The sequence below is a fragment of the Filicampus tigris genome, chromosome 16 (genome assembly GCF_054856515.1).
Source record: "Filicampus tigris isolate MCC_2025a chromosome 16, RoL_Ftig_1.0, whole genome shotgun sequence".
NCBI classification, from domain to species: domain Eukaryota; kingdom Metazoa; phylum Chordata; class Actinopteri; order Syngnathiformes; family Syngnathidae; genus Filicampus; species Filicampus tigris.
The window spans coordinates 7507128-7530271 of NC_141232.1; the positions used below are offsets into that span (position 1 = coordinate 7507128).

The 23144-nt window shown below is 43.1% G+C and overlaps 4 protein-coding genes across 10 annotated transcripts in view; all 4 read right to left on the reverse strand.

The window, feature by feature from the left end:
- Positions 1–82: 82 nt before the first annotated feature.
- Positions 83–3416, reverse strand: tcap (titin-cap (telethonin)). Of its 2 annotated transcripts, none has more exons than XM_086055961.1 (3): positions 3329–3416; positions 1814–2096; positions 83–973 (listed from the first exon to the last, which is right to left on the reverse strand). In XM_086055961.1, the coding sequence occupies exons 2-3, from the start codon at positions 1960–1962 to the stop codon at positions 583–585; spliced, it is 540 nt and encodes a 179-aa protein (XP_085912087.1). In that variant the 5' UTR covers positions 1963–2096; positions 3329–3416; the 3' UTR covers positions 83–582. The 2 variants fall into 2 exon arrangements, with proteins under 2 accessions (XP_085912087.1, XP_085912088.1); XM_086055962.1 differs by having other exon boundaries at positions 1814–2083; positions 3329–3407.
- Positions 3417–5989: 2573 nt separating this feature from the next.
- LOC147134439 (melanoregulin) lies at positions 5990–10245 on the reverse strand. The gene is made up of 6 exons (XM_086056215.1): positions 8774–10245; positions 8509–8679; positions 7991–8156; positions 7827–7917; positions 6663–6826; positions 5990–6464 (listed from the first exon to the last, which is right to left on the reverse strand). Exons 2-6 carry the CDS (start codon positions 8592–8594, stop codon positions 6273–6275), a joined length of 699 nt encoding a protein of 232 aa, XP_085912341.1. The 5' UTR covers positions 8595–8679; positions 8774–10245; the 3' UTR covers positions 5990–6272.
- Positions 10246–10382: 137 nt separating this feature from the next.
- On the reverse strand, positions 10383–18966 carry stard3 (StAR related lipid transfer domain containing 3). The gene is made up of 15 exons (XM_086056214.1): positions 18865–18966; positions 17230–17459; positions 17060–17137; positions 16196–16273; positions 16049–16102; positions 15698–15815; positions 15507–15608; positions 15389–15444; positions 15222–15314; positions 13931–13993; positions 13044–13139; positions 12623–12702; positions 12442–12546; positions 12262–12355; positions 10383–12019 (listed from the first exon to the last, which is right to left on the reverse strand). The coding sequence occupies exons 2-15, from the start codon at positions 17443–17445 to the stop codon at positions 11888–11890; spliced, it is 1365 nt and encodes a 454-aa protein (XP_085912340.1). The 5' UTR covers positions 17446–17459; positions 18865–18966; the 3' UTR covers positions 10383–11887.
- Positions 18967–20101: 1135 nt separating this feature from the next.
- Positions 20102–23144, reverse strand: part of ppp1r1b (protein phosphatase 1, regulatory (inhibitor) subunit 1B) — a 53195-nt gene continuing 50152 nt past the window's right edge. For 5 of the 6 annotated variants that reach the window (XM_086056735.1, XM_086056734.1, XM_086056736.1 and 2 more), the window contains 2 exons: positions 22543–22647; positions 20102–21825 (listed from right to left, as the gene is read on the reverse strand). In XM_086056735.1, the coding sequence (XP_085912861.1) occupies positions 21656–21825; positions 22543–22647 (275 nt within the window). In that variant the 3' untranslated portion in view covers positions 20102–21655. The remainder of the gene's footprint in view (positions 21826–22542; positions 22648–23144) is intronic. The other variant, XM_086056739.1, reaches the window with a different exon arrangement.

The following is a 23144-nucleotide window of genomic DNA, read 5'->3' on the forward strand; positions in this document are numbered from 1 at the left end:
TCTTCGATCATATGATGTAGTCATTGTTCAATTTATCAACATTGTATGGTGTCAAGACTGATTAATGACACTGCAAAAAGAATCCATAGAAGCTCAGATTTTATTATTAAAAACACAAATTCAAACATATACACTTTTGCTCTCAGCTAAAGAACGCCCAATCGGCGAAAGGACAAACACACAAGACACACAAATACTGTACCTATATACACTATATCACACTATATCATCCTCAGGTGTTTTCAGAACCACTTGCTCTTCTGTCCTTCTTACACTTAATGATTCCTTCCAAAGCTTTTCCATCCCAGTCAGAACACAACCACTAATTGGACCGAATCTTTTTTTTTTTTTTTTTTTTTTTGGTGTGTCGTGAAATGTTTTCCATATAAAATATGTGCTTTAGTTGATAATTCCTTCCCTGTGACTAAAGTGCAGTCGATACTTATTACCGCCCTCTATCCCGGTAAGAATACAATCATGTCTGTTTGCTGTGCTGGCCTCAATAGCCAGTGCTACAAATCAGAAAAAACAGTCGGTTTAGTGCATGCAAGTTCCTCATCCACCCCATCGTCCATATTTGCTTCACCCTCTCTGGGCCTCTTGGGACATGGAGCGCCCCAGGGCTTTGGGTGCTTTGGAGAACTCCATGAGTGTGGGTTTGACGGGCGGCAGGTCCCGCGTGATCTCGCTCACGCTTCTCTTGGTGCGGCAGGCACCGTCTGCCATGGGGAAGGACCGCAAGTCCTCGGGGGCGTGCGGGCCGCCGCGGCCCAGCCGGACGCCCAGCTCGGCGGGGGTGAAGATGGGCAAGGGTAGCGTGTGTCGCTTGGGCAGCAGCTGGTGCTCCCTCACGCCTCGCTCCACGGTGCCCACGCGGAGGATGCCGGACGGGCAGGACTGGGTTAGGGGGGAGGCCTTCCACTGCCGGCTGAGGGTCTCCTTGCGGGAGGTGTCGTTCACGTTCACCGTCTTCCTGCGGGCATCAATCAAAAATTCAATGAGCGAGACCTTGCACGGAGAATGCTCAGGAGATCCTTAGAAAACTATCATCTCACACTTGATGACACTTGTTAATGTGATTATATGTCGTAGGCCCAAAAAAAAATATGGCAATTTTTTGGGGGGCATTGCTTATGGTGTCATGAACAGCTTAATAGCTTAAAGGCTAGGAAGTCAACCCATAACATTTCTTGACAAATATATGTTCTATGAGCCTCCATTAGTCAAAACATGGCATTTAGATTTGATTTTGCGTTTGTGGAGTATGAGTTAAGTGGTCAAATCCACCCATTTTTGTCCATCTCAGGGGGGGCGGCCATTTTGCCACTTTCTGTCGACTGAAAATGACATCACAGTTGCTCAGGCCTCAGGTAACGACCAATCACAGCTCACCTTTTTTACCGAAGCTGAGCCATGATTGGTCGTTCGAGTTCTGAGCAACTGTGATGTCATTTTCAGCCAACAGTAAGTGACAAAATGGCCGCCCCGCGCCCAAAAATGGACAAAAATGGGGGGATTTGACTAAACTCATACTCGACAAACACAATATCAGTGCTGTCTTAAGACTAGTGCGGCTGCATAGAACATATTGTAAATATATTTTTGGTGTTGACTTCTCTTTTAAGCCTGAGTAAAACATGCCCATGTAAAAAAATGTTTGCGATTGACACTTTCTGGGAATTCCCCACCCCATTGCAACCACGGTTGACTATGTGAAAGCCCTCAAAATGTGACGGTGCTATTTGACCCCAAAATAAGTTGTGTTATTTTGTTATTTTTGTGAAAGGAAAAAGCATTCCGAGCCATTCCTCACCGTTCCTCAGGTTGAGTCTTGAGGCTAATGCTCGTCCAATCCGCGCAGTAGCTCTCCCTCTGGGCCTTATTCTCTTCCCGGACGCTGCATGACAGCTCAGCTCCGGCCACCACGCCGTTACACTTCTCCACGATGCTATACACCGGCATCTTCTTCCTGAACCTCAGATCAAACTCCGATGGACTTGAAATGAAGAGTGGCGACGCTCCAGCTGGCCTCCTCTATGTCTCGGGGTGTCCTGGTGTGTCGGGGCTGAAGTCGTGCCACCGCCTTTATGGACACACTGTTGCTATTTCAGACACGTGTTGTCACCGGACAATCGGCCGAGAGCTGACACCGGACACCGACAAGTGTTCTGGGAGCTGCTGCGAAGCTCCTCCGCGGAGACTAATTGCCATGAAAATCCCCCCCCCACCCCGGGATGGTCGTCGGGCCAACACTTTCCACATCAGCTGTGCCTTCGCACACTGTATAGGGATTACGTAACCACACACAAACCTAACAGGCTTGGACAAAGAGGAATGTTAATATGGATTTGGTCTTGATGTACATTGAGTGAGCCATGGCTAATGTGGAAAGAGTCAATGACTGGCATAGCTGCTTTTCACCTTTTAAGCCTTTAAGACTTGACTCCAGGGTTAGGGTCAAAGACACCATTTGGACACTGACTTGAGAACTTCTCTACCAGTTGGACTTGATCTCAAAGGCTTTATACAGCACTTTAAAAGGACCATTCCTCATACGAAGTGTACACGGAGTATGAATTAAAATTAAAAATACAACTTTTCTTTCACTCCAAAAACAGTTGTGTTAAAAATAACACAATTTTGGGTCAAAAATGGACCAATCCACTACTTGGGTCAATTTGACCCAATTTTCTGGATTGTTAATAACGTAAACAAATCCCAAAATTGGGCTGTTTTTTACAAAACAACGCAATGTGGGTCAAATTGACCCAATTAGTGGATCGGTCCATTTTTGACCCAAGATTGTGTTGATTTTAACCCAAGTGTTTATAGAGTGTTTAAAGGACTTTTTCTTTTGCGCTGGTGCATCAAACCTCCTCGTTACGGCCCGCTGCCTCACGGCGGCCGCGTGCACTGATTCATCACCTCAGTGACAGAGCGTCACGCTCCGCACTCGGGTTACACCGCCCGGGAAGCGCTCGCCTTTGGAAAGTTGTCTGCTGGTGTGATGTTACGCAAGTGACTCACTCGTCTGTATCGGGTAATGATGTAACACATACACAGACAAGTACCACACACAAACACAATAGCTATGATGGCAGAATCAGCTGTTATTCGTGTTAAACCCGAGCCAATGGAGACTCAATATCCTTTTTCAAAATTAGTTATAATAAAAAATAATATAAATAATAAAATACAAAATAAAAAAAAAAAATAAAACAATACTGTAGCTACTAAAGCAAAAGGGTTAGGGGAGTCATGACGAGTGGATTTGCCCCGAAAAGGGACAAAGGAAACAACCATAACAATACAAACAAACATGTCTTACCTGACATCATGTTTGGTATAAAAGTATTTTTCTGTCTGTTTGCCACAGCGCCATTTCACCACTCTTGTCTTGAGGCCAACAGCTTTCTGGTTGGATTTTTCTAACCATGAGAAACGGTGACTACCGCCGCCGATGGTATGGAAGGGTATTACATCTTATCCATGCGCAGAAAGTACTTTACTGGTCAGCGTCGCTGTCTGTCGTTGCCGTGCGTTCCTCCAGCGTGACGTGCCGACAGCCGGCAGGATGCCACAGGGGGTAAAGCGTCTGTCACTGTTGGCCAGCGTCTTTTTGGTCCATCTAGGCGTTTAGACACACTCAGTAAACGTCAGACATGGTTATCGCTAGGAATGGGCCGATTACCTGTTTGAAAATTTAGCGTGGTTTTAAAAAGTTTCAATAACCACGCAAACCATCCATCACAGGGAAAACCAGCTCTTCTTTTCTGTTTTGAGCAAACGAGCCGTCTTTTTGAGGTTAATTGCCTCCAATTAACTCATGCTTTTCATTCTCGGTCAGCAGAGAGGGGAGGGGTGAGCAGTTAAGCACAGATGAGGAGAAGGAGGGATGGGGGAAGTTGGACAAAAGAGACACACTTTCAGCTACTTACACGGATCTAAACTTAATATGATCCACATTTCATAATGGACTAAATATTCTATATTTTGTATAAAAATAAAATAGATTGTGTTCAATGGGGAAAAAGCAGTTTTTATTTACCCCAATATATAGACTATATCTCCTTTCCTGATGTGAGACCAACCCATCTGAGAAATGGGACACCCATGGGGATAAATCTTGTTATATATGATATCTGCGGGTACGGCCCTTCGTTCTCGTGAATGCGAATCGAGGGCGGGTGAAAATGTTGGCGGCATGAAGCCCGGAATCGCCCATAAAAACTCCATAAATTATCTAACACGCAGGACAGTGAGCTGGGAAAATGGCCATTGTAAAAGAGGTTTTGGCCCTTAACTACAATTTAAAGTCCAAACGGCAATACTTGACTGGACTCGGGCTTCAAAGATCCAAGTAGTCGAATACTTGTAAACATTGATTGTTTGGATAAGGGTTCAGGGTTTAGTGTTAATAGTTAGGGGTTAAGATTTAGGGATTAGGGTTTCAGGGTGTTAATAGCGTGGTTTAGTTGGTAGGCTTTAGGGATTGCGTTTGGGTTGAAGGATTAATAAGGGTTAGACATCAAGGTTAGAAAATGTCGACAAGCGAGATATGGACTTGGCATCTGTTATGACACCATGGCAACCTCGATGAAAAGCCAGTGTATCGTCTCGCAATGTGACAGAGTTGTGGGTTCACCTTTTAAGATGATTTCGGTGGCGAATCAGGCGATGAACCCCGCCCATACCGAGGTGTGTGTGTGTGTGTGTGTGTGTTGGGTCCTGCCAGGCAGAAGAGGTCCGTGTTGCATAACCAATGCACTGTCACAGCTGTCAGGGGGTGACATTTGGATGAGCTGTCACCACGGTGGAGATGGGTAGCGAAAGAGGAATTGAGGGGGGGCGGGGCCAAGGGGTGGTAAATAAAGCGGGGCAAGCGACCATTTTGAATGAATCTTGTTTTGTTTTGAAGGAAGAAGGAAACATGCGAACAGTCTTTTGACTGTAACAAAAGGTTGTCCATAAAATGGAACCCAACCAAAGTCATGTAATCCCTAAATCCTAGCCGATTTGGCAGACCAGTCCCCCACAACGGTGGCGCAATGAGTAAAACAGAGGAACTCGACAAATAATGACAAAAGAAGATGATTGGGGTTTGACTTGAAATACATTATGTACATTGTTTGTACAATAAATAAGAAATATACTGTTTAAAAAAGAGCAGCAAAAGGCTCCACAAAAAGGAGTTTGGCAGATAGCGAACAATTCTTCAAAAAAGAGGCGTCGAGCTATTTAAAAGCACTCCCAGTTGAAATTTAGTGTCAAACAAAACATGAAACAAAGGACTACATGTTGTGTATTGAACCCATCTATGGCCTGCAAACGTCTGCTATCTTAATGCTAACGCACCATCTGTGGATAAACGACTAATTGTGACGGTGTTCTGTGATTCATCACCACATACATGGCTGGGGGGGTGCTGACATATATGCACATAGGGGCATATACGCTCCGCTACAAATAAAAAAAAATAGTGCCAAGTGTGCATCACCCCCGCCCCCCCCGTCAATCTGGGACAGAAGGGCGTAAAGACCATCAGATTGCGGATATACTGTATAGAACAAAATTGCCTGTAGCTTGGTTGAGGATATTAATAATAACCATGACAACAAACCCAAGTCGCCACAAGGTTTTTATGTTCCTCATAATGAATGCTGTCTCTGTAGAAAAAGTCAGAATTGTCTCTCTTGTGTCGCTCAAACATGACCTTGAGCAGACATGCGTCTCTAACTTAACAACAACAACAACAAGCAGCAGCAGCAGCAGCTGAGCACCAAAACAGCATCCAGCTCCCCGGCACGATCACCAGACACCGGACGGCGCCCCATGCCGGGCCCCGGGATTTGCGGCATGCCTGGCGGAGCGGCGTGTCCCCGCCAGCTGGACCCCCGTGCACAGGCACACGCCCCCAAAAAAATCTCCTTTTAAATCACTCCGCTGGACTCCAAATAACCCGCTGACAACATGTGAGTCGGACTCATGATGGACTCCGAAAGGCTTGCAACTTTATTCATTATCATTGGCGACAGGACACATACAGGGAGCATCGTGGCTGGAGGGGACTGTGTGTGTGCGTGTGGGGTGGGACAAACACTTGACTGGTTGCTATTCTCCAAACATACTTGTGCGAGTCAGCTGTTCGGAGAGGCAACTTGTTGTCTAGTCATGTGACGCTCATAGGAGCCCTCAAGATTCTCAACCTTACAGCGAACATCTAACCTTGATGTCTGCCGCCCCCTGCCTGGCATTGGAGCTACTGCAGCCGTTCAGGGCTTCTCCAAACTCCCGCCACTGTCGTCATCGTCGGCGCAGCCGTTCATGGCTTCCACGCGGGCCAGCAGCAGCGGCAGGTTGATGGCGCCGGACGGCTCGTCCGAGTCCGAGCCGTCCCGGGGCGGGAAGAAGCGCCTGGCCTTGCTCACAAAGTCCTCGGCGATGTCCAAGTACAGCAAGCGATCCTGGCCAGGAAGGACAAAAGGTTGGCAGCGGCGGAGCATATTATTGAAATATAGTTGAAAAGAAGACACTGATAGGAAAGGGGGTTTTTCACAGCTCTGAATTGACTAGCTAAAGCCAAAAGGGTACATTATTTGGACACCATCGCAGGGCTGAACGACACCAAACTGTACGTGGGGGACACTTTTCAGGCTTCTCACCAGGATGAAGAGGTATCTCTCCGGCGGCGGCTCCCTGCTGCTGAAGAGCGACGTCTCCGTGTGGAGCGTCTGCAGCAGAGAGCGCGCTGCGGCGGCGTTGCGCATGCGGTCCAGCGAGGCGCCGGCCGACACGTTCAGCAGCGAGTCGGCCTCGGCCATGAAGCCTTGGAGACAAGAACGAGGGTTAACTTTGGACGTGAACGTAACTGCAGTACAAATACACTGTTGCCTTGAGATACGAGCGCGGGTGATTTTGTGGCTTTAACGTGCAAACATTTGAGATCAAAGCGCTAACAAAGCTAACAATTCAAAAATTTTAATCGCAGTGTTACAACACTCTAAGCGACGGATATTTGAACACAAATGGTGGAGCTACACATCCAGACAGATATGACACTATTCACAGGCAAGTATTCTTTATCATCGGCTCAGAACGACTAATGTTAACGTTGAGGAGTTGTGACGTCTCCTCCGTCTCCACATACTGCATATCTGTATGCCCGCATTGTACTCGCCCTGGTGGCCATGGTGCGCAAATCAGAAGGCGCAGAACAATGTCCATTGAATTGAAGAAAAAAATGCTCCAGCTTCCAGTCTTTTGTGGGTTCATTTTTAAATTTTTTTTTTTTTCTCCAATCAGATTTCAGCTTCAAAGTGTTGCCATGCAAGTATTATTTGCCCACAGCTTCACAATCCCGAGTACTGATGTCGACCACACACACACCATTGCAATTGTTGTTTCTTAAACTTTTTGGAAACAATCAGATTTTAGATTCACAACTAGCTGCACCCTCACAAATCTACCCACCACTGTGTTCAATTATCCATTGCTTCCAAAAACCTACCAATGCTAACAATTAGCACGTGAATTGTGTTATGGATTGTTTATTAGCATTAAGCTAAGCTGACCTTTCCTTCGGCAAAGCTATGTTGTTGTTGTTGTTGTTTTTTTAATACGCAATGTTTATACTGTGTATTTAAAACAACCAGCTATTTTCTCTATTAAGTTTAAGCTCACGAGTCAAAGCAAAGAAACGTTCGAATGATGGCTTCTATCCCGAAACACTCTTAAATTGGGTCACTTGTATCTCAAGGCACCACTGTACTTTATACAAGACTGGTTAACTTCTACATGCGCTTCTGACGAGAAAACATGGGACTCACCAAGATTCTCCAAGATGGTCTTCCACTTGTCCCGGACTTCCCTGCGCGTGTCTCGCATGGCCTCAATGTCTACGCTGAGGCGGCGGTAGCCCTATAGAGGAAAAAAATGCAAAGCTCCTTCATCCTGCCTCACTCTCATTTTGTCTTTTTTTTTTGTTATGTACCGTGGATCCCATGCGGGTCTTATTGCGGGCTTGCAGCAGTGCGTAAAGCGCCCGGTCATCCTGCCGCTCCGAGTGGCTGCGGTCCCCCGGCTCACTCCACAAGTTGGCTTCTTCGTCGCGGCGCTTCTGCACCTCGCGGCTGAAATACTCCAACGGATCCGGGGTCCTTGGAGGTGCGAGTGGACATACATAAACCATTATGTCAAATAAAAATAAAATGTCAAAATCCTTATAATCCCGGTAATAAATGATTTTAAAAGTATTTTACAACTATTAAATACTAAGAAAACGTAAAAGTTTATAATTATTGAAATGTGTGGAAAAATATCAATTTAAAGATGACTTAAAAAAAAAAATATAGGTAACATATCTTGCACTGTATTAAACCGGCACCACAAAAAGGCAGCAAATTTTAGGCAAGATGTAAATATCCCTTTTGTTTTAGGCCGAATTCCGACCGCCTCATCCACACCGAGGCGTCATTTGCCTTATACAAAAAAAAACATGAGGGTATTTACTCCACTAAGGGCTGCTTCTCATTGTCGTCATCGTCATTGCAGCAGCAGCAGCAGCAGCAGCAAGTCTTGAAGAACGCCGAGCCCATGGAGGATCAACGTCGGGATATCGCCACAACACTTCTTGTCTTGAATGACTGGGGATGCCTTTCACCTCACATTCACTCTCACATCCTGGCAGGGTGGGAAAAAAATAACAAGAACAGTGAGTAAATGTGAAAAAAAGTCCAAATCCAACCAGCTTTTTTTTTTTTTTTTTTTTTAGTACCTCATATTCACCTTCCCATCTTGCAGGATGCTGCGGCGGAGGCCAGAGAAGGTCTGCCGCCTCTCGAGGAGTCAACTCACACACGCAACTTCACACATATGACGCACACAGCTATCGCCCCGGCACGCGGTCACAGCCATGTCATGTGAGCGGGACAAAAACCCCTCCCCACCTTGCCTCGGTCCAAGCACAACACCGCTTTTATTCATCTTCATCAGGGTCTCCGTTACGTGCTTTCACCCCGCTTTGGTTGCTATAAAATCGCCTCGAAACTGGCACAATTTGCCCCCTCGGGCGCCCAGTTTGCATGTGACTTACACGGCCGGCTCAATTGGCTTTATTGTGGATAACAGTGGTGCTTTAGGTCACCTGATTTCTGCAAAGAATTTGAAGTTAAGTATAGTACAGTAAGCAATACAGCAGCATTTTTGTCTCATGAAGAATGCATATACCTGTATAATCGTATGCCTTTGCAGAACATACGCGCATTTTTGTTCTGAGAACATTCTTCTTAAAAAGGAAGCCAATCCAAATATATTTGTTTCCAGAAGAAATTCTATGTAGGCCCACTAATTGAAACAAGGCATTTTGATTAATATTGCGTTTGTGGAGAGATCCACACGCTTTTAGCCATCTCAGGGGGCGGCCATTTTGGCACTTCGACCAATCATGGCTCAGCTTCAGAAAACAGGTGAGCCCTGAGCATCTGTGATGTCATTTTCAGTCGACAGAAGTGAAATGAAATGAAAGAGCAAACGTTGCTTTGACCTGAACAGGAAAAAAAAAGGGCTAATGGAAAAACTAAATCAGAAAAATACTCGGACCATCTTTGTAGTAGTTATTAGTCAAAACCAAAACGGTTCCTGTTCTGACATAGAACAATACCACTGGTCAACAGAACATTTTAATCAGAGATGGCTTTATAAGTTCCTTTACGTATTTTTGATGCTGATTCAAAAAATGTCTTTACTTTCTTTTTCTAGCGGATCAGGTTTTTTGGATATTTTCATTTTTAAGTTTGACCAATGGAAGCTTGCGGAATACGTTTTTTACCATGTGTTGTAATTTAAAGCTATGACCTTTCAGAAAAAAATTAATTATACGTGCAGCTGAACCTAACCCTTAATTCATAAATATATTACTATATTACATACTACTGTATTGTTAAATTATTATTATGAAAATCTGATGTGCTAGAGAAAAAACTAGTGTAGATTTGGAATCGGCGTAAAAAAACAACAACCTGGAAACGTTTATTTGCATCTGATTAAAAAAGCAATTGGTAGATAGGGTTGTTGACCAAAGTAATCGGTTTCAGAATGATAACTGGCTGGAGATGTGACTTTGAGTATGTTTTGATTTCACTTTTGAACCAAACTCCCACGGCCATCTTGTGTCCAGATATTCAAAACCAATACGGTCCTTGCCTCAACATAAGGAAAGTTTAAATCAAGCATGGCAAACTTTGATTTGTGGCCATGTGTCAAGCACCATATCGGGATCTTTTTGTCACTTTCCCTTCCATCTTTATCATTCAAAATCAATTTCAAGTTAAAAGCATTTTAACTGTGGCCAGTAGTGTGCCCGTAGTGGCCCATGAAAAAACCACTTTGCAACATGAAATCAATTTATTAGACACCATCTAAAAAAAAAACTGTTGGTCAGTTTGGCATGATGACTTCAAACAAATGTTTTTATAAACACAAGTACAGTTTTATGTGTATGTGTGACATTGTCGAAACAAGTGCACGTTCATTAAGACACAAAGCAAAGATTGCGTTGAAGGCACCAAAAATGTCTCCATGGCTCATTACCCCCATCTGACATTTTCCCACACTCACATGTCTGCCGCTAAATGTGAGCGAAGAACAATCTGTTCCCTTTGGCTGGGATCATCACATGTCATCATAATATGCTGCCCTTTTTTTTTCTTTTTTTTTTTTTTTTTAAACACTCCCAAAACAATGATTACGTGGTTTTCGGCTTTTAAAAGTCCACAAAGCTGAATTCTATAATAAGATCGACCGTTAAGTGTTCGTATTCATGCTAAGCATGTCCTGGCCATCCACACACCAAACACTTGTAATATAATAATTAACACGTGTTTCATTTCTGAAATAGCTGGAAAACATTGATATTTTCAGGGTTTTTTTTTTTTTTTCCCCCAAGCTTGGGTGCCCATTCCTGTTCAAAATGGGGTCGGACGGTGCCCAGTGTTCAGTGTCTGCTTCACAGTTCTTAGGTCTCACCCACTGACAAGAAATTGGGTGGATATGTCTCTCGTAACAGCGCGCGGAAAAAAGTCTCAAGGACCCATGTCTCAAATTGAACAGGAGGTTGGCCATTTTGGACAAATTCCAAGGCTTGACGAACAGCAGCTACCGAATTCGCACAAATGAGCAGTTGCGCAACGCAAAATGGAACGCTTTTTATCCTACGTCATCTAACGTGACTGGGCCATATTGTCAAATTTTCTCACTCAGTAGCTCCCCGACCGGAAAGTGAAAAAAAAAAATGAGCACCATGGCACCAGTTTAACCAATCCACACAACATTTGTTGGACATAACTGACATGTCCATCGTAATGGAACACACGAAAAGGTCTCAAGGACCCTTGCCTGAATTTCAACAGGAAGTCAGCCATTTTAGTTGAAAGCAGCCATTTTGGGTTGGGTCTTCACCGAAGTTGAGACCTCGAGCACTTGGACATGGAAAAATGATGATTTGGCAGTAGGGTGACAAAACTCTAAATTTTCAAAGTTGACGGGAGTGTATGGGAATTAATACGAATAAACCAGGACTACAGTATATCATTTCCCCAACTTAAATTCCTATGGAAATTTACCAGAAACTTTCCACACTATTGCAACTCAATTTGACAGCCATTTTGTGTCTTTTTTTTTTTTTTTTTTTTTTTGCACCTGAAGGCAAGGAGATCAGCTTCGTCTGGTACTGTCTCCCTCATGTGACTAGCAGGTTAAATGTTGAGCGGGAAGGCACCGGATGCAGTCGACGAGCAGACCAAAAAACGCAGAAGAAGAAGAAGAAGGCTCGGATAAAAGTTCAGTCTTAGCGGCCGTGCCATTTGCAGGGGCCACTACTTTCGTCATGGCCCTAGCATGGGTGATATTGGTGCTGGCAGCGCATAGCGGGCCGCAGTTCTGCGATGCGCTGGCGCAGGTGGGACATGAACTCAAACATGGTGGCGGCCAGGCTCTGGTGGATGAGGTAGCGCGGTAATCGACCCTGAGAGGAAAAACCAAGCGTCTATTACGTTTGTCAAAATGAGTTTGATTTATATGGACAAAAAGTACAACGTTTTGGTGTGTGTCTGTTTGGCTCTAAGACCAATCACTTCCACACCAAACACAAATTTATGGATGGTTGTGTGAAAAAAAAATAAAAATAAAAAAATAAAGAATGTCCCAATACTTTTGTTCTGTTCATGTTACCCGTCCCAGTTGTTTGTTTCATTCAGTTCTCCTTACCTTCAGGTCCGTGTTGAGGATCCAGATAAAGGTGCAAACGGACGGGTTGCTGCTGGATTTGAGGACCACAAATCCACCAGGACCGTTCTCTCCCCTGTTGTGCAAAAAGTCACACAAAAACGTTAGCGTCAGTGCAACAACAACAAAAAAGGGACTTTTTTTGGCGCTTGTTTTTCTGACCTGACATAACGTCCGCAGGGTGTTTTTGCGTCGTGATTTGTGGCCATGCCGGCGGAAAGGTAGCAGTCTCGTTTACGCTCCACCCGTCGGACGTTGACAAAGTCCCTGTGTGGACGAAACAAATGATTTGTAAAACACAGAGAAGCTAAGGAGTAGAAAAACCGAGATGGCGGTTAGATACCGGGCGGACACAACTCCTCCGGCCGCCCCAGCCGAGACGTCATACGTCACCAGGGTGTTGTCGTCCACCTGCTGCAGGATCTGAGGGGGCGGGGGAAAAAAAATCATCATAATGATTCTAAAGGATTGACTAGTGCTGACTTGGGCCTGAAATCAATTACAAACTAAACACGCATTCAAACTAAAGTGGTAGCGAGCAAGACTTCCCATACCAACCCGGAAGAAGAAAATCATTCATTCACGCCAGCTAGCACGTTTTCTCAATCACTGCCTTGGTCAAATAATATCGAGGTCACTAGTAAAGAATACTAGCGGTCCAACTGAAGAATGCTTTGACTTTTGCCACCCGGAAGTATGTGTGAAGTCTAAGTGAAAGGTCTTACTAAAATAAAGCTACAGTGGTGTAACTGGTCAAATTTCACCTGGCAGGCAGACACAGTTCTGTTCCACAGGACCATCTTCTCGGGCTGCAAAATGACCTCCTGGTACACCAGCTCAGCTGGACACTGCATGAAGGCCTGCCGGAGCACAAAACAATGGTCTTGTTATAGATTCGCAAGTATTTCATTGAGTGCGTTATAAAATGCGAAAGTGGAAAACGGTCTTGTTTCTTGTGTCGCATTTGGAAGAAGTCTTCGTCTTGTAGCGTGTCTCCATATTTTCAGAATTCTAACTTGGTCAAAGCACATTCTACAGTTTTACAGTTCAACATCACTACCAATAGGAATAAAAAGGGTGTGTATAAATCACGGCCTCTCTTCTCACATGATGTAGTCCAGTCAGAACTATGCGGGGCTGCCGTTTTGCTTGAAAGTCCCTTTTAGCACACTTGTTTATGATTATCAAACAAAGCGATAAGCCCATTGACACCATATAGCAAGCCACAGCATCAACAACAGCTACATTGTCCATACACATTAACTGAGGTTTTAGTTTCTACGCCTTAGCTGTCCCGTCAGGTCAACAGACTCACACTTCCAAAGCCTGTTGGCAGTAGAGCGCCCTCTGTTGAATGTTTTCTGTAGTACATTTCTTGAACAAAAATAGATTTGATGCATTTCCACAAAGCTTCAACGGAGTGGTTGGTACGGCCAATCGATTAAAGCAAAGAAGATGTGACCGCGTTGGCAATAATGGCATGGTCACCCTAACAATGAGGCATTGATAACCAGTGACGATCATGGGTTTGTACGATTGGAAATCGCTTAAGTTGGACTCCCAACGAAAACCGAGACAACAAAAGTGTGGCATGATGTCAACAGGATGCGGGTCGCCAGTGACACCATCACGGCGAATGCTGCTCCCTCACCTTAAGGATGAACGTCTTCCCGTGGAATGGAATCTCCAGAGTGTAGACGGAGTCGCCTACATCCTAAAAAAAATAAAAAATAAAAATAAAAAAAAACTATTTAAAGAGTATAGCGAAGACTCATGCTGCGGACTTACCTCTATTTATCAGTGCGACAAAAAAAAGAAACAAGGCAAGACTCCCCCCCACACACACACAGTTTTTTTGAAGAGTTATTCGGAAAACAAAAGCTCCTGGGGAGCTTAGCACGATTATTTAGCATACGATTAGGACTGGATGATTACGAAAATAACAAAATTGCTATTTTTCCCTGTGAGTATTGGGATTGGGATTTAATAAGTGATTAAGCTTTCAACTACAGTGCTACAGTGTATAAGAAAATGAAGTCTAACAACCCACTCTAATGAAGTTGCTTTTTTGGGGGGGGGGGGTGTTATGGCCCTCATTAGGACAAAAGAACAAAAAGTGGTGGAATATCGACAGAGCAAGGCCAAAATGAATATTTACAGTTAAAGCGGAAGTCAACCCAAACATATTTTTTTTCAAGAATATGTTCCCAGCAGGCCCACTAGTTGAAACATGGCATTCTGATTAATTTTGCGTTTGTGGAATATAAGTTAAGCAGCAAAATGCACTCGTTTTGAGCCATCTCTGGGGGCGGCCATCTTATCTTCTGTCGACTGAAAATGACATCACAACTGCTCACAACGACCAATCACAGCTGACCTGTTTTCTCAATCTGAGCCGTGATTGGTCGTTGTAAGCAGTTGTGATGTCATTTTCAGTCGACAGAAGACAAAATGGCCGCCCCCAGAGATGGCTAAAAACAAGTGGATTAACACTTATCCCACAAACGTAATGTTTATCAGAATGCCCTGTTTCAACTAGTGGGATTGCATAGAACATATTCTGGAACAAAATATGTCTGGGTTGACTTCCGCTTTAAGCTTGGCTGAGTGACTCATTGTTTTCTAAGTTTAACTACCACATCCTCTTTTACTACTGTACGCATTATTATTATTATTATTATTATTATTATCATTCCATTAACATTAATATTAATAATAATAATATTATTATTTGGGTCGACAAGATTCTAAACTGTGAATGTGGGCGTATATGCTTGTTTGTTTGTTTCTATGTGCCCTGTGATTGGCTGACAACCAGTCCACGGTGAGCCCGCCTCTTGCCCAAAGTCAGTTGGGACACATTCATGTTACCTGTGACCCAAGTGAGGACAAGCACTACGGAAAATGGATTTGAAGCAGCCAAGCAGGCAGGAAATGCTCACGTTGTTCTTCTCAAACTTCCAATTTTCCTCCTGAGTGAGAATCTGCTCCACGATGGTCATGGCCTCGCGTCCTTGTCGGACAAACTCCTTCTCCTTCGAGGAGAGGACCGAAAAGTCAGAGGAGAAGCCTTTGCGTCAACTGTGAGGCGGGATCGCGTTTGGGTTACCTGAGCCGTGACGGCGCGCCGGCCGAGACCCTCCTCGTCGAGATCCTCCTCAGAGCCTGCAGGAGGGTAAAGATAATCAGCAAACAGGAGGCGTAGATGCAAGCTTAGATGAAGTTACCTGCGACCGATTCGGGCGGCGAATAAAATTGTCCGTCAGACATGGCGCGAGGGTACATGACGGGGGCACGCTCGCAAGCCGCGTGCACCGCCGCGAGGTAAGCTGAGGACAAAAAGGTTGAAACCTCTAAACGCCTGTTTTTTTTGTTTTTTTTGTTTGGTTCTTCTTCCCATTCAAAGCCCGCCACTCACCCCGCTCGTCGTCCGCCTCCTGCGGGAGAACCTTGAAGTCCAGGAACCAGGTCTCCAGCCAGGCCACCACGAAGGAAGTGATGGGCAGCACATAGCCAAATGCATTCTGGGAGAGAAGCTGGACGGACACAAGGCGGGGGGGGGGGGGCGTCACCATAGTCGGTGGGTCACAAGGTGAAAAGTAGCGGCACTTCCTCATTGTGAGCCACGCGGCTCGCAATAAAACAGGACCGGAGCGCTTTCAGTCACTTTCCCGGCACTCATGCAGAAGTGAAAACGTTTATGAGGTGGAAACTGATAAACCTGAATTACACAATACACACACACGGACGAAGAAGTAGCGGCACTCACGTTTGAAACAATGACCTTCACCACGAGGAAGACGCTGGTCACGAGGGTGGTGAGCTGCAGGGTGTTTATTTCGGGGGTTTTACATCCTCATGTTTGGGAAGTTTTTCAGGTGGGCGGAATTTTGTCAAACATTCCAAGGCGACTCACCGCGATCACCCACCAGTGCCTTAGCCGGAAGGCGGCGTAGCCCACTTGCAGGCACAGGAAGCGGAATAGCGCCAGGAGCTGTGAGCAGGAAGAGGACATGATAAGGGCTGGGGAAAAAAAAGTTGCTTACATCAACCGCAAATCATTTCCGCCTCAAAACTACCGTATAATTAAGACACACACGTACCGCCGTGGACACTGCAGTGTACAGTGTGAGGATGGCGACCCCAAGTGGATAAAGATAATACCTGCACCTCACATGCATATTTTGTATTGGTATTTTGCAAAAACTGATTTGGGATAAACAAGTGACTACTGTACATTGATTTAAGCAGGAAACAGATGCTTGCCAAATTTGCTAAGTTTTCAAGCATGTTATTGATCCCCAAGTGAGCCGTTTGATCAGTGATTCTGGGGGTCCCTCTAGTGGTGTGCAAAAGAATCATTGATTAAGTTACAGTATTTAACTCAAATGAAATGCATTTGCAGAATTAAAAAGTTGTGTTTTTAAACATTTTACTTTTTATTCATTTTGATGTGCAATATACTTTGATTAAATCGTTATGTAGTGTTTCTTTTCCCCTATGATTATGTGCAGTCTTAATATTCAAAATGTGAAAAATGTTATAGTGTCTTACAAAAACAAGAAATAGACTTTTTAGGAATCAAACCACTGTTTCATTTTTGATTAACACTTAGGCCTCCTACGTTACTGTATTGTCATGTCGGTGATGATGATGCTCCTTGGAGCAGTATTTAAAAAACATTTTTTGTAATACTTTAGTTTGACAACCACTGCATTAGACCGAGCAGATGACTCAGTGTAACAACATTTGACTGTAAAAATAATCTATGGTTACTTACAAAGATGTCGAAAAAGGAAGACCGAAAGTGGTAGTGGATGACCTCTTTTTCTAAACTGTCCCAGATGGTGCTGGAGATCTGCATAGAGAGCCGTGCGGACACAGTCAAACTTTCGATGGTCCCCCCCCAAAAACAACAAACAAAACAAGACAAAACAAGAGGTCTCTCACGTTAAGCTCGATGATCCACAGCAGTGAGATGAAGAGCAGGTCGAAGGTGACAAAAAGGCAGAAGGTGCGGCGCACATCCGAGATGAGCTTGCGCTCAGCGGGCGGCGGTAGCAGCAGGTACGGGGACGGCAGCGACAGCGACGTTGAGTACGACGCGTTCAGCGAGGCGATGGCGGGCAGGCTGCCCCCGAGCTCCCCGTACGCTGCGCCTGACATTTTCCCCGCACGACCCCAAAACACAAACACAGAAAATTGGGATGAATGTTTGGAACTACTGTTGTTAATTGTCCTACCGAGCACAACAATTCAATGTAATTTTCAATTGAAATGGACAACGCAATGTAGCAGAATACAATTTTCAAATCGCAAAAGGTTGCAATTCAGAAAATGTTTTGTTTTATTTATTTATATAGTGTCTCGATAAGTTCACAGTCGCAATGTTTACATATTGTTTCGTGAAACATGAAAAGTTGAAATGAAGCCAGAGATTTGTTTACAATACTTGTTGTAAGCGAACTTGTGACTTACTGACTTTATATTTACACCGCACTTGTTTGTTAGAATTTTGTCAAGTTGTCATGGTGAACGCTTAAAAGACTGACAAAAACTTTGTAAGTTAGCAATTTATCCATTTGCCAAGACCCAACCATTTTATGTATAATAAATCTGATAGGTCATTGTACAAAGTAATAGAGATTAATTTATTGTTTATGTTTTGTCACAGTTCCAATATTGAGGTAGAAAAAAAACACAATTCGATTATTTATCTAAATGTTTTGAGTCGTAATATATTGTGCAGTGATGCGAGTGCAACACATTTACTTTACACTATGAACAGTTGTACACTTTTTTACTTCGTGATTACAGTTAGGAAGAAGTTCTCTTTTCTGTTCCCATGCGAGGTCCATGAAAAAGTGTGCTTGGTCAGATCAACAACAGAAAAGGTACAAATCAACACAAAGCCGTCCCAGAAAAGCGACAGCGTGTCCACATACTTTACTTTTTCCGCCCATTACGCAAATTGTACAAAACAAAGTGATTAAATGCAAAGATTGCAAATACACAATAATAATATATTTCTATTTATTATTTTGCCAGTAATGGGGAACATCGCCAACAATGAATCACAACCTCTCTATCTAGGTTTCGATTATCTCTTGAGGTAAACAACAAGTCACTCTTTACCATGAGTCATCTCTCCACAGGTAACATTGTAATATATCACACCCCATATTAGTTATTAGATTGATTTACATGCAAAGTAAGCCCGTTAAAGACATTTAATAAATAAAATCAAGAACACGATAGCGAAAAACAAAATATCTGTGCACTGCACTGCTTGTACGTTTCGAGTCAATACGTAAAGCAAGACAGCTAACACACTCCATACAAAAGTATTCAGAAAGGGGATAAAGCATTGATAAATCGTTTTCAGATAAGCAATCAAATCGTTTCCTAGCTGTCTTACAGCTGCTAGCTGCCCCAGTTAGCTCACAAAGGCTAATTTACCTTCCTCCCTTGGCTAGCTGTGTGTAACGTTCTACAAATTAAGGATAGCTCGCCAGTAAACATTGTTAACAAACATTTGTTCCTCACGCCTTCATTAAAATGCCATTACTTCGTGATTTTAACTTACTTGTTTTATCGCTTCATCATCGCAATGCCAAGTTTTCCTGCCAGTCTTACGACCTTCCGAAGAGGAAAAATGAGAACTAAGATAATTCCCGGTATCGTCGTCGTCAGACGCTCGATCACGTGATTACGTCGCCAATGTGCGCGTGCGCTTGCGCGTATTTGGATCGTTAGTTCGCATTTTAGAAACACTTTAGACGAGAGAATGTTGTTTACTCAAGGTCTTTGTGGGGTTACTTGTAAACAGCGGGGTCAAGTATTTAACTAAAACTTCAATGCGTGTTCTTTGTTGAAAAATATAGTGATTTGATTTAACATTTCGTGGAAAAACGAATGTTAATTGGATCAAAGATGATATTAAACATATTTAGGGGAAAAGTCATGAAAATGTCACCAGCGGATCAAAAATCAACTGCTGACAATTCACTATGCCAGGTAGGCACTTGTTGAAGTGATGAAACGCAACCGAAACTGTAATTCCAAAGATTATGTGACCACTACCGTAGTGGGGAAAACACCATAGAGAGTAGTATCGACACATAATTTCCTGTTTCGGCGGCCCACAGCAAAATGAACTTCGTGCAGTTCCGATTTTTTATTATAATTTTTTTTGACATTTTTATTTTTTAGATTTTTAACATATTACATATATTTTAACAATCATGTGCCTTAATGTCCATCAAGAACAATTTCGCACTACAATTAGATTATGATTAGCTATATTTACTTTTGGATAAAGTGGTAAGGTACTTTATTGAAATGTGTCTCAAATATTTCATTAAAATTAATAATTAAAATATTTCTTAAAGTACTGTAGACAAGCCTAAAATAGAAATAACACTGAACCACCTGCTTTAACTAGTGAGATAATGTATATTACAGGCACTCAACACATCTCAAAGAGTGAATGAATAAAAACAACCGAATGTGTAACAAGATGTTCAAGGTCGAACATATTTGAAAAAACGTATTAAAATAAATATGTATTATGCGAAGACCTTCAATCAGCTATTGATGGCAATGTGAAATTATTGAATCAAGTTGTTTGAATTGCTAAGGTCATCAACCTTTGCATCACACATGATGTAAATATTACAAAATAAGATTTTTGACAATAGTCTAATGGAATCTAATGTTGAAATTTTAATTTCTAGAAAATGTACATGCGTCCAAACTTTTAGGGACACCCTCATAATGTGTAGTACAAGTATTTGAGACATTGCAAAGAAGACAACAGCAGTCAGGGCAAAAAAAGTGTTTTATTCTGACATTGTTCTTTAAAGTTGGTCACTTGAAAACAACCACCAGCAATCACATTTAAAAACGAGGCAACGGAAAACAAAAATAAAGAGTGGTGAGCTCGGGCATCCCTTGGACCCGAGAGAAAGTAGACAAGAGGAGAAAGTAAGGAAGAGGAAATCAAGCCTAAATACATGAATTGTTCATTGTTACTTATTTATTTACAAACAGCAGCGCAAAATTATGGTTGGGGAAAAAAAAATCAATCTTGTTGAAATGTCAGTCTCATTGACATTGGTATTTCTCATTGCGTGAAAATTACTGATTTAATAAAAAACGAGAAAAAAAACAAACAAAAAAAGAAAAAAAAAAAGAAGGGGATTCATTTGCAGCTGATAAACTGTCATTACTGGTAGCCACCAGATGGCGGTATATGCATATTAAGTGATGAAGAGGCCTTTTAAAAGACTGTACAGTGGAACCTTAAGTCAGCCAAAGTCACCAGAACTCAATGTGTTCAGATTAGCCAGTGGGCCGTCTCAATACGTACAGTATTTCTGTTTGACGATCTATTTGCTGCATGCTAAACACTTCCTGGGGGCAACAGTTTGAATCCTCATAGCAATCATTCTATTTTCAATTGCCGATAGAAAAATAAAAAATCGAGTCATTGTTTTTTTCCCCCCAAATCGAATTCAATTTTAGGCTGAAAATGTTGTGAAATGTCGGACTACTTGGGGCAAATCACTTCAACAACGTTTTCTTTCTTCTTCTCCCAACCACTGTGTAATGATATGCCAGGAACCGTGTGAACTAGATAGTTGACCGCTTGTTGCGGGTAACAAGCTCATGCATCTTTACTAATGCTCATTACTAAAGCTCAGGAACACGTAAACCACCACTTTACCACTTTCTTTAAGAACACTTAAATATTGATATCAAACTCATTCTTGTGGCCTACTTTGTGACCAGATGAGGTTAAAGCCTCATCTTTGTCATCCACCTAAAATTTGTGCTGACATCAAAACTAAAGCGATGCAATGCCGCCAACTAAAGAGATCTGTTAGTCATAGAGTGGTTTATAAAGATGAATTTCAAAGACAAGCTTGGCGAGAACCTCTTCCGTCAGTGCCTGTTGAAGAACCTATTTGAATAACGGTGGCAGTAAACGATGGAATTCCAGTTGATAAGCAGCAGCAGTTTTCTTTTTTGCTGACCGATTTTTAAGTGGGAAAAACAAAACGAAACACAAATTCATTTGACTCTTGGAACAGATTAATTAAATGTTGGAAAACAGTTTCAAAATCCACACAAATGGTCAGATTGTGTTAGACTCGGTTCCACTGTACTGAAAAGCTCAACAGTGTCATTTGCGATCAAGTGGGGCCTCACAGCACATATTCAAGCTTTGTTTTGGTATAAGGACGTGAATTTAGTGTCGCCGGCTAGAAGGTTCGCGCCTACACTGCTCTTTATGAAGTCACACTGACCTCGGCTTCAGAAGCAAAAGGGAGGCAAGTGCAGTCCTTTTGGATGATATCAAATGAGGATTTCCTCAATTACTGCCCAGCGACTTGCTCCCCGCCGTCGTCCCCCGGCCTTCTCCCCCTTCCTCACCCTCCTCCTCCTCCTCCTCCTCCACCTGTGACGATTGGATCAGTTTATCCGTCTCCTGGGCCCCGGGAGCCGCTTCCGACTGGTCGCTGGTCGCCGTTTCCTGGTGGTCTAAGCATCGAGGGGAAGAACTTTTACTTTTTACGATAAAAGGGGACGTGTTTGAGAGGTGTGGAAACACAGAATGATCTGGTAAGAGGGAGAATAAACAAACCGAAAGAAAGAATACACCCAATTGGTCAATAGCTTAATGCTAGCTCTTGCTAGACTTGCATACTTTAGCTATTGGGTGCTTTTTTTTTTGCCCCTTAAAATGAATAAAAACACGTGCAAACAGGCGTAGTGCTCTGGAGTGTCAAATATGATTATTATCAATAATTTGCACTTATTGAACCTTTAAATAACTTGCAGGTGCTTTTAATTTTTTCAAACAAATGATAGTATGTTATGTGTCCCCTAAAGACCTGAAGTATCAAATACGAGTCATTCTCTCATGCTACACTTAACTTTAAAAAAAAAAAAAAAAAAAAAAAAAAAAAAAACTGCTGAGTGCTTTTTTTCCTTGAAGTAAATGAGAACAGACGTAGGACTGAAGTCATGATATGCCGACTTTTTTTTTTTTAGACATAAATACATTAGGGGCTTTCCCCCCCTATAACACAGATGAGTACTATACTGCCCCCAGGAGGCCTGGAGTGTCAAATATGTGGTATTTGCTTATGCTAGCAGATCTAGCGGGTGTATTCTTCCTTTTATAGGAACACGAAACACAAATGTGTGCAGCGCAGTCGGCCCAGTTTGACGGTGGAACGAAAGCCTCCTCCTCACCAGCAGCTTTTTTGGGGTCGTCATCCTCCTCGCCCTCACGAGGGTCCTCCAGAGGAGGGTGGACGCCAAGGTTCTGCATGTGCGCCTCGGCCATCTTCTGCACAGCTATGCACACACGCAAAGGTACGCACGCAAACACACAGGGGGAGATGACGGCACACAAACACAAGGATAACAAGGGTATGGTGTTTTGTTTTGACCACGCTTCAGCTCGCTCTGTTTCCTCATAACAAAATAGCACTGGATGGTGTTGTTATGCCTTGCGCACACTGTTAAAACATTTGTCTGAAAACGGATGTTTCTGTTGTGTTTTGGCATCAGTGCGGAATCCCATAGGTCAAATGAAACCCCTGAAGTCGCAAAATCACAAAATTAGAGAAAAATATTCGAGGAAACATGCCGCAAGTTAGAATCACGTTAGCATACGGCTTCTTGTATTTGTCATTAAATAGTCAAGTAAAGACTTTTTGACGTTATTTAAAACGGAAGACAACCCAAACATATTTTTTTCAAGAATATGTTCCCAGCAGAACCACTAGTTGAAACACGCCACTCTAATTAATATTGCGTTTGTGGAATACAAGTTAAGCAGCAAAATACAC